The following is an 11,872-nucleotide window of genomic DNA, read 5'->3' as shown; positions in this document are numbered from 1 at the left end:
TGGCAGTGTAATGTGTTGGTGCTCTTCTGCATGCTGCTACTGACAACATGCGCCGATGGGCTGGCTGCACCCGGAGCGATTGCACCACCATTGGATGTTGTAGCCTCAGGAGATGGGCGCTGCAGCACTTCAGCATGCCGCCCCCAACCACACTGCAAGCAGTATAATTTTTTTCAGTGATGTTGACCTGTTGTCTATCCAAGTTGTTGCCAAAAGATTTATCAATGATTTGTTACAGTGACACTAAAGGGTATTATTAATTTTTCTTTAAAATAAAAAAATATATAATACTTACCTCCTGACCATCTCTTGTAGTATGTCTGCAGTCTCTGACCATCTCTTGTAGTATGTCTGTAGTCTCTGACCATCTCCTGTATCATGTTCGAAGTCTCTGACCATCTCCTGTATCATGTCCGCAGTCTCTGACCATCTCCTGTATCATGTCCGCAGTCTCTGACCATCTCCTGTATCATGTCCGCAGTCTCTGACTATCTCCTGTATCATGTCCGCAGTCTCTGACCATCTCCTGTATCATGTTCAAAGTCTCTGACCATCTCATGTATCATGTTCGAAGTCTCTGACCAACTCCGGTATCATGTTCGCAGTCTCTGACCGTCTCCTGTATCATGTCCGCAGTCTCTGACCATCTCCTGTATCATGTCCACAGTCTCTGGTCATCTCCTGTATCATGTCTGCAGTCTCTGGTCATCTCCTGTATCATGTCCGCAGTCTCTGAACACCTCTGCATCATGTCCGCAGTCTCTGAACACCTCTGTATCATGTCCGCAGTCTCTGACCATCTCCTGTATCATGTTCGAAGTCTCTGACCATCTCATGTATCATGTTCGAAGTCTCTGACCAACTCCTGTATCATGTTCCCAGTCTCTGACCATCTCCTGTATCATGTCCGCAGTCTCTGACCATCTCCTGTATCATGTCCGCAGTCTCTGGTCATCTCCTGTATCATGTCCGCAGTCTCTGGTCATCTCCTGTATTATGTCCGCAGTCTCTGAACACCTCTGTATCATGTCCGCAGTCTCTGAACACCTCTGTATTATGTCCGCAGTCTCTGAACACCTCTGTATCATGTTCGCAGTCTCTGAACACCTCTGTATCATGTCTGCAGTCTCTGAACACCTCTTGTATGTAACAAGATGTCCATGGAAGTATTTTTGGTAGCTCTCAACAGATGTATTCTCATGTATAAAACCAATCTTATTTTCTGAATTTTATAATCACCAAATCACCCTGGCCCTTTTGTAAAATACACAACAAGTCATGCAAAAAAAGATAGATAGATAGATCTACAGTATCTCACAAAAGTGAGTACACCCCTCACATTTTTGTAAATATTTTATTATATCTTTTCATGGGACAACACTGAAGAAATTACACTTTGCTACAATGTAAAGTAGTGAGTACAGCTTGTATACGGGTCCTTTCACATGGTCCGTTCCGTGTACGGAGTTCGTTCTGCTCAGCGGGGGGATCGATCCGCTGATCCCCGGTGAGCAGGCGGATGACAGCTCTGTCTCCTCTATGTGTGTGGAGATGGAGCTATCAGATTCCCCGCTGTCCTCTATGGGGAGATCAGATGAGAACGGACTGCCTGTCCGTTCTCATCCGATCCCATCCTATCCAATCCGCTGGACGGATGGAAAATAGGGTTTCCATCCGTCCCGCATTTCTCCGCTGACATCCGCTGCTCTATAGGGATACATGGAGCATCCGGTCAGGTCCACCTGAAAAACTGACAGGCGGATCGGATTGGATCACCTGTGTGAAAGGGGCCTAACAGTGTAAATTTGCTGTCCCCTCAAAATAACTCAACACACAGCCATTAAGTCTAAACCACTGGCAACAAAAGTGAGTACACGCCTAAGTCATAATGTCCAAATTGGGCCCAAAGTGTCAATATTTTGTGTGGCCACCATTATTTTTTAGCACTGCCTTACCCCTCTTGGGCATGGAGTTCCCCAGGGCTTCACAGGTTGCCACTGGAGTCCTCTTCCCCTCCTCCATGACGACATCATGGAGCTGGTGGATGTTAAAGATCTTGCGCTCCTCCATCTTCCATTTGAGGATGCCCCAAAGATGCTCAATAGGGTTTAGGTCTGGAGACATGCTTTGCCAGTCCATCACCTTTACCCTCAGCTTCTTTAGCAAGGCAGTGGTCATCTTGGAGATGTGTTTGGGGTCGTTATCATGTTGGAATACTGCCCAGCGGTCCAGTCTCTGAAGGGAGGGAATCCTGCTTTGCTTCAGTATGTCACAGTACATGTTGGCATTCATGGTTCCCTCAATGAACTGTAGCTCCTCAGTGCCGGCAGCACTCATGCAGTCCCAGACCATGACACTCCCACCACCATGCTTGACTGTAGGCAAGACACACTTGTCTTTGTACTCCTCACCTGGTTGCCGCCACACACGCTTGACACCATCTGAACCAAATACGTTTTTGTTGGTCTCATAAGATAAGATAAGAGATAAGAGAAAATAAGATTCTCTGGTCTGATGAGACCAAAATAGAACTTTTTGGCCTTAATTCTAAGCGGTATGTGTGGAGAAAACCAGGCACTGCTCATCACCTGTCCAATACAGTCCCAACAGTGAAGCATGGTGGTGGCAGCATCATGCTGTGGGGGTGTTTTTCAGCTGCAGGGACAGGACGACTGGTTGCAATCGAGGGAAAGATGAATGCGGCCAAGTACAGGGATATCCTGGACAAAAACCTTCTCCAGAGTGCTCTGGACCTCAGACTGGGCCGAAGGTTTACCTTCCAACAAGACAATGACCCTAAGCACACAGCTAAAATAACGAAGGAGTGGCTTCACAACAACTCCGTGACTGTTCTTGAATGGCCCAGCCAGAGCCCTGACTTAAACCCAATTGAGCATCTCTGGAGAGACCTATAAATGGCTGTCCACCAACGTTTACCATCCAACCTGACAGAACTGGAGAGGATCTGCAAGGAGGAATGGCAGAGGATCCCCAAATCCAGGTGTGAAAGACTTGTTGCATCTTTCCCAAAAAGACTCCTGGCTGTATTAGATCAAAAGGGGGCTTCTACTAAATACTGAGCAAAGGGTCTGAATACTTAGGACCATGTGATATTTCAGTATTTCTTTTTTAATAAATCTGCAACAATGTCAACAATTCTGTGTTTTTCTGTCAGTATGGGGTGCTATGTGTACATTCATGAGGAAGAAGAATGAACTTACATGATTTTAGCAAATGGCTGCAATATAACAAAGAGTGAAAAATTTAAGGGGGTCTGAATACTTTCCGTACCCACTGTATATATATATATATATATATATATATATATATATATATATATATATATATATATATTGTATATATGACAAGATGTCCATGAATGCATATTTGTAACTTTCAGGAGATGTATACTCATGTTTAAAAACCAATATTCTTTACTGAGTTTTATTTTTACAATAATCACCTTGTTACCCCGACACTATTGTAAAACACGCAGCACGCCAAATCGGAAAAAAAAGCTTTTTTTAAACAGTTCTACTAATATTTCTCTTTGTGCTGTACGACTGCTGTTATTATATCACCATGTGTGTTATTACATAATTTGTGTTTGTAGCATATTATATCCCCTGTGCATTATTATAAAACGCTGCATGCTACTATACTACTTGTCAAGTGCTAGGTATTACTCCATTTTCCAAGTTAACACTAATCGTGTCATTTACCCTTTTTTCCCCATTTGGTTTTATCCCAGCCTGATTATTCCAGGATAGGCTGTGCTGGGAATGAACCTTGTTTTGGAATGTAAGAATGTGTCTCTGGTTCCGTACTGAGGCCACTCACTCCCTGTTCCCTTTCCTGCTCATTCTGTCTACACTCCATGATGCCTCCCTCCCTCCCTTTCTCTCTCCCCCACAGCTTCTCTGCATTCTTCTATGCACAGCCCTTCCCTGATTTCTCTGGCTATGGATCCCTTCTTGCACCTTACATCCTAGTCTATTTTCTGCATCCATTCCACCCCCACAGAGCAGAACAAGAGGCGTTTTCAGTTAAGGGAGCTCCCGCACCAGCAGTTATGTACATACAAATGGAAATGACATACAAGGGCCCCACAGACAAGTCAGTGGAGGTGAATCCAGGAATGCCAACAGGTGGTAACGGGGGTACAGGGAGAGTCTACCTCCTCATGCTGCAGCCATCGTAGAAACCTAAAGGGATACCCCACAACCATCTTATTTAAAGGACAGACAGCAAAGGTCATGTAAATAGAATAGGTGCAGCACCTAATACAAGGGAAGGAGACGGGCAAAGGTGGAGAATTCAGGGACTGCTAGAACTGTTATCATACAACTGTAATATAGGGAATATAGGACAGTCAGATGGGAATCAGTGGCAGCTTTGATATACAAGGAGGAGTGGCAGAACAGCAGCAGGGATGCAGGGAGTTGATGTGATTACAGGAAGAACAGGAATTTCAGAAAGCACTACAGGGTTCAAAACTGCATAGGGTGGGGGGTGGTGCACTGAGATAAGGGGGGATGGCAGAGGGACCTTAGGTATTGGAGATAGGCAGGGTTGCAATATAAAAAAAGGATTGCAGGAATTTAAAGGGAGGGAATGTGTAATGGATGGGCTGTGATATAAATAACATCAAAGGGGGGAAAAAGGGAATACAAGAACGCAGGATTGCAAATGTGTTCTGCTTGTAGAAAGCAGATGATACAAATGAAGGAGTATAAAGAATAAGCATACAAGAAAACTAGAAAACAAGACTATGTATGGAAGGTAAGATGTACACAGGAGAGGGACCTGACAGAGGAGGGGATGGTGACCAGAGGGGTTCTCGGCAGTATAGAGGAGTGTTGACCATATGTGGTGGTAGGTGATAAAGGGAGACATTAGATGTATGTAGGATGATCAGATATGAAGGTAGGCAATATGGGGGGACTGGGATACACTGGAGGTGTGTAGGATGGCCAGATAAGAGGGTAGGTCATACAGGGAGACTGCGAAACATGAGAGGTATGTAGGATGATCAGAGGTGGTGGTGGGTGATACACGGGAGGTATGTAGGATAATAGGTGATTGTAGGTGATACAGGGAGGCTGGGATACATGAGAGGTATGTAAGATGGCCAGACGTGAGGGTAGGTGATACAGGGAGGCTGGGATACATGAGAGGTATGTAGGATGGTCAGACGTGAGGGTAGGTGATACAGGGAGACTGGGATACATGAGAGGTATGTAGGATGGCCAGACGTGAGGGTAGGTGATACAGGGAGGCTGGGATACATGAGAGGTATGTAGGATGGTCAGACATGAGGGTAGGTGATACAGGGAGGCTGGGATACATGAGAGGTATGTAGGATGGTCAGACGTGAGGGTAGGTGATACAGGGAGGCTGGGATACATGAGAGGTATGTAGGATGGTCAGACGTGAGGGTAGGTGATACAGGGAGACTGGGATACATGAGAGGTATGTAGGATGGCCAGACGGGAGGGTAGGTGATACAGGGGGACTGAGATACATAAGAGGTATGTAGGATGATTTGAGGTGGTGGTAGGTGATACAGAGAGGCTAGAGTATGTAGAATGGCCAGATATGAGGGTAGGTGATACAGGGAGACTAAGATACATGAGAGGTATATAGGATGATCATAGGTGGTGGTAGGTGATACAGGGAGATTAGGATATATTGGAGGAATGTAGGATGACCAGATATGATACAGGGAGACTGGGATACATGAAAGGTATGTAGAATGGCCAGATGTGAGGGTAGGTGATACAGGGAGACTGGGATACATGAGAGGTATGTAGGATGGCCAGATAAGAGGGTAGGTGATACAGGGAGACTGGGATACACTTGAGGTTTGTAGAATGGGCAGATGTGAGGGTAGGTCATACAGGGAGACTGGGATACATGAGAGGTATGTAGAATGGGCAGATGTGAGAGTAGGTGATACAGGGAGACTGGGATACATGAGAAGTATATAGGAAGATCAGAGGTGGTAGGTGATACAGGGAGACTGGGATACATGAGAGGTATGTAGGATGATCTGAGGTGGTGGTAGGTGATACAGAGGGAGTGGGATATATTGGAGGTATGTAGGATGACCAGATATGAAAATAGGTGATAAAAGGAGACTGGGATACATGAGAAGTATATAGGATGATCAGAGGTGGTAGGTGATACAGAGAGGCTGGGATACATGAGAGGTATGTAGGATGGTAAGATGTTAGGGTAGTTGATACAGGGAGACTGAGATATATTGGAGGTATGTAGGATGATGACATATGAGGGTAGGTGATACAGGGAGACTGAGATACATGAGAGCTATGTAGGATTATAAGAGGTGGTGGTAGGTGATACAAGGAGACTGGGATACATCAGAGGTATGTAGGATGACCAGATGTGAGGGTAGGTGATACATAGGGACTGGGACACTTGAGAGGTATGTAGAATGATCAGAGGGGATGATAGGTGGTACAGGGAGACTGGGATACATGACAGGTAGGTAGGATGACCAGATGTGAGGGTAGGTGATACAAGGAAACTAAGATCTATGGGAGGTGTGTAGGATGATCAGATATGGTGGTAGGTTATAGAGGGAGCCTGGGATACATGGAAGATATGTAGGACGTTCAGAAGTAGTGGTAGGTGGTACAGTTACACTAGGATACATTGAATATTTGTAGGATCATGGGAGGGGGTGGTAGATGACACAGGGATACTGGGAGAGATGGGGAATGTGCAGGAGTAGCAGAGGGAATGATAGCTACAAGTAAACTGGGATACATAGGAGGTATGTAGGATGACCAAAAGTGGTGGTTTGCGATACAGGGAGACTGGGATACATGGGAGGTAGGTATGATGACCAGAAATAAATGTTGGTGACACACAGGGACTGTAAAAAATGTGTGATGAGCAGGATGACCAGCGGTGGTGGTAAGTAACACAGGGAGGATGGGATATATGGGAGGTATGCAGGATACACAGTTGATACAAGGCATCTGGAATAGGAATAGGAAGATGTACAGAATGATGAGAGGTGATAGAAGGAGACTGGGATACATGGGAGGTAGGTAGGATGATGAGAGGTGGTAGGTGATACAGGGAGGATAGGATACAGGGATGGTGTACAGAGGTTGTAGTAGGAGATCCAGGGAGGATGGGATACATGGGAGGTAGGATGATGAGAGGTGGTAGGTGATACAGGGAGGATGGGATACAGGGGATGGGAGGTAGGATGATGAGAAGTAGTAGGTGATACAGGGAGGATAGGATACATGGGATGGTTGTGGTAGGAGATCCAGGGAGGATGGGAGGTAGGTAGGATGATGCGAAGTGGTAGGAGATCCAGGGAGGATGGGAGGTAGGTAGGATGATGAGAAGTAGTAGGAGATCCAGGGAGGATGGGATACAGGGGATGGGAGGTAGGATGATGAGAAGTAGTAGGAGATCCAGGGAGGATGGGATACAGGGGATGGGAGGTAGGATGATGAGAAGTAGTAGGTGATACAGGGAGGATAGGATACAGGGATGGTTGTACCGTAGTAGGAGATGCAGGGAGACAGGGATACATGGGAGGTAGGTAGGATGATGAGAGGTGGTAGGTGATACAGGGAGGATGAGATACAGGGATGTACAGAGGTTGTGATGGGAGATACAGGGAGGATGGGATACAGGGGATGGGAGGTAGGATGATGAGAAGTAGTAGGTGATACAGGGAGGATGGGATACAGGGGATGGGAGGTAGGATGATGAGAAGTAGTAGGTGATACAGGGAGGATGGGATACAGGGGATGGGAGGTAGGATGATGAGAAGTAGTATTAGATACAGGGAGGATAGGATACATGGGATGGTTGTGGTAGGAGATCCAGGGAGGATGGGAGGTAGGTAGGATGATGCGAAGTGGTAGGAGATCCAGGGAGGATGGGATACAGGGGATGGGAGGTAGGATGATGAGAAGTGCTAGGTGATACAGGGAGGATAGGATACATGGGATGCTTGTAGTAGGAGATGCAGGGATGCAGAGCATGCAGAAGGAAGGAAAGATTTGAGAGTGTTAGGCTCTTAGTATACAGAGCTTGTAGTACTCACTCCATGGTGCACGCTCGTGTACAGCTCGGGGTGATGTGCAGGCGGCAGAGCCTGGTCTGGCCCTGAGTGTGTATTCGTGTGTATTAGTATGAGTGTGAGAGGAGGGAGGCACCGAAAGGGCAGTAGCCTCTGCACATCATCGCTATGTGTTTGGCGCCCTCTGTTGGCAGCAGAGGTTACAGCGGCTTCAATACATATTTGCATTCAGAATACCTTCTACAAGTGAGACGTCATCGGATTGGATATATTGCACCTTGTAAATGTCCTTCCCGTGTGTACAGACCGAGTTTTCTGTGCTCTACGGGGATCTTTGATTTTATCTGCCACCCTGCTGCACTGGATTGCCTTCCCTTGGCCCTGACATTTGCTAATGCTTTTCTTGCTCACTCCTGACGATGGGCTCCTGAACATTTAGAAAATAAGAAAAGCTACTTTGTGACAGCTCCTGATCATCACACCAAATGTAGAATGAATGTGGAGGATTGCATGTCTGAGATGGATTTTCTATGCTCCAGCTTTTTATTCCAGCCCAGCCCCTCTGCATGCTGAACTCTATACATGGCTTTATTTTTCCCTGTCTAAATAGGAAAACCTGCTGAAATCATTTCTACTGTTCAATAAAATGGCCAGTTTTGTTTTTTTTAATAAATCTATTCGAACTGATTGGAGCAAACTGTCATTTGAATGACATTTAATTGATTATATTACATGTATAGAGCCCCCCACCCCCAACACACACACAAACACACTGCATTGCTGGTTTAACCACTTCTGGACCGGAAGATTTTCCCCCTTAATGACCGGGCCATATCTTGCGATTCGGCACTGAGTTACTTCAACGGACAATTGCGCGATCGTGCGATACTGTACCCAAATAAAATTAAAGTGTCCTTTTTTTCCCACAAATAGAGCTTTCTTTTGGTGGTATTTGATCACCTGTGTGATTTTTATTTTTTGCGCTATAAACAAAAAAAGAGCGGCAATTCTGAAAAAAAAAACAATATTTTTTGCACATTCTGCTATATAACATTCTCAAAAAAATGTAAAAATCAAACGTTTTTAACATTTTCAGCCAATTTGTAGTCTGCTACATCATTTTGGTAAAAAAAAGTAAATCGCAATAAGCGTATTTTGATCGGTTTGCCCAAAAGTTATCGCATCTACTAACTACGAGAAAGATTTATGTCATTTTTGTTTTTTTTACTAGTAATGGCAGAGATCTGCGATTTTTTTTGCAGGACTGCAACATTGCGGTGGACAGATCGGACCCCTGACTGACATATTTGACACTTTTGGGGGGACCAGTGACATTACTACAGTAATCAGTGCTAAAAATATACACTGTTACTGTAATAATGACACTGGCAGGGAAGGGGTTAACACAGTAGGTGATCAATGGGTTAAATATGTACCTAGGGGCATGTTTCTATCTGTGTGTGGGGGGGGGGGGGGCGTAGCTTGTAAAATTACCTTAGAGAGCTGTGATCCTATATAGAAGGATCACAGGCGCTCTGTGATCATTCCAGAGAGAAGAACGGTCAGTTGTGTTTACAACAGCTGACCGATCTTCTCTCTCAGTGGGGAACGATCGCAGGTGTCAGGCGGCAATTGGAGCCACCTGCCCCATGCATCAGCATCCCCTCTGCCGAGTGGGCATGGGAGTGCGCCGCCAGCCTCGCACGTTCGCCCCCTAGCTACAGGTGCGCGCCCAACTTATACCTACGTCGGTTCACGCAGGAGGGCCGCCCTGCCGCAGTATAACTCCAGCGGGCGGTCAGGAAGTGGTTAAAAGGATTACTAAGGCAGTATTAAACCCAAAAACTATTTAGTATATTGATTGCAGCTTACCAATTCTTAGCTCTGATGGCTGCATTTGTTTTCTTTTTTAGGGTTTCTTTCCTTTATTATCACCTGATGATCTGGCCAGTAAGTCTTTTTCAAGAGAACAAGCTGTCCTGCAGATGTAGCAGCTGGAGGGTTGAGGCAAACCATTTATCAATGACAGGAGAGCTTACAATGTTCAGCTTTTATTGAATTTTTTTCATTTAAAACCTTTATCTCAAAGGGGAAAAAAAAAACAGTTTGCTGTAACTGTTATAAAGTATAAACTGGAGTTTGGCTTTAATGGTTTAGTGTATCTCTCCCCCCAGACTGACAATGCTGCTGTCCAAATGTGCCTCCTTTGCTCCTTCAGATCACCAGGTGAAAACAGAGGGAAAAATTCTAAAAAAGAAAAGAAAACAGAGTCACCACATCTAATGATTGGTAAGCTGCGATATATTACATTTTTGTTTTGGGTTTAATACTGCTTTAAAGTATGTATTTTTAAAAGAGTTGTAAAGTCTCAGGGTTTTTCACTACTGTATAATGCATTCTATGCCTTAGGGTAAAAAACCTTTGGTGCTGCAGCTGCCCCCCCAGACCCCCCCCCCCTTATTCTTACCTAAACCTGATCGTTTCAGCAACGAGCACAAACCCAGCGACTCCAGCCGCTGTCTCGGGTCTTCATTGGATAGATTGATAGCTGCTGTCAATCAAATCCAGTGACACGGGAGCGGGGCTGAGTCCTGCTGTCTGTGTGAATGGAGGCAGCAGCAGGACTCATGAGCACGCCCGCACGAGTGCCCCCATGGAAAGCAGCTCTCTGTAGGGGCACCCGATGAAGAGGAGGAGCTAGGATCAACCCCAGGGCACCCCAGGGTGATCAGGGCTGCTCTGTACTCTTGCACAGAGCAGGTAAGTATAACATTTTTGGTATTTTGCAAAGAAAAACCTTTACAATCACTTACTCCTCAAAGTACTTTCTATTGTTCATATCCTCCTTCAAATCTCTAAATCTTTTTTTTTTTAATCTCTCACATTCATTCTCCATGGCTCCACTGTATGTAGGAATGTAGCCACCCTCTCTTGCTCGCTCCCAGGATGGCCTAGGAACTACAGACTCTGGGATTTGTAGTGTGCATAGAGCAGTATACATCAGGCATGTCCAACCTGCAGCCCGGAACCGCGGGCAATGCGGCCCACCGGCCATGAAACTCCAGACAAGGGGCAGGCTGGGCCACCCTAATTTATATTTAAAACGGCCGGTGGTCGCCCACTGCCCGTGTCCGTTTTTCTTTTTGGGTTTGAAGGAACTGGCTAAAAGGCCGTGTCCAAAGGGTAGTAATAAACAGCGCATACTCAGACTGGTCTGAGGTAGTAAGTGGGGTGCCCCAGGGCTCAGTCCTGGGACCAACCTTGTTCAATTTATTCATAAACAGCATTGAGGACGGGATCAGTAGTGCGTTATCAGTTTTTGCAGATGACACAAAATTGGGCAGGGCAATAACTGCACAGCATGAAGCAGATATCCTACAGAATGACCTGGACAAAATAACGGAATGGGCAACGACATGGCAAATGAGGTTTAACGTAGAGAAGTGTAAGGTTTTGCACTTGGGGACTAAAAACATAAAAACACAATACACGTTAGGAGGGGAACCCTTGGGGGAATCAAAAATGGAGAAAGATCTGGGAGTCTTGGTTGATGATAGATTAGGCAACAGCATGCAATGTCAAGTGGCAGCTGCCAAAGCCAGCAGATTATTAGCATGCACAGGGCCGGATTAACATAGGGGCTATTGGAGCTGCAGCTCCAGGCCCCTCCCTGAATATAGGCCTATGCCAGTGGCTTATCGATAGCTATGTGTGCTGTCTTGAAGAAGAAGTCCCTGCAAACGTGAAGGAGAGAAGTCTCAGCTGCTGCAGCTGAGTCCTGTTCCTGCCGATGCTTGG

The 11,872-nt window shown here is 45.8% G+C and overlaps 1 protein-coding gene across 2 annotated transcripts in view; it reads right to left on the bottom strand.

The window, feature by feature from the left end:
- PALM (paralemmin) overlaps nt 1-8,239 on the bottom strand; it is a 115,618-nt gene extending 107,379 nt beyond the window's left edge. The window contains exon 1 of one of the 2 annotated variants that reach the window (XM_082265817.1): nt 8,099-8,239. In XM_082265817.1, coding sequence (XP_082121943.1) covers nt 8,099-8,103 — 5 coding nt within the window. In that variant the 5' untranslated portion in view covers nt 8,104-8,239. The remainder of the gene's footprint in view (nt 1-8,098) is intronic. The other variant, XM_082265818.1, reaches the window with a different exon arrangement.
- Between the last annotated feature and the right edge of the window lie 3,633 nt (nt 8,240-11,872).

This window comes from Pelophylax lessonae (genome assembly GCF_965119305.1).
Source record: "Pelophylax lessonae genome assembly, chromosome: 1".
Lineage (NCBI taxonomy): Eukaryota > Metazoa > Chordata > Amphibia > Anura > Ranidae > Pelophylax > Pelophylax lessonae.
Note: the sequence above shows the minus strand (reverse complement) of the source record. Positions and strands in the feature narration are given on the sequence as shown.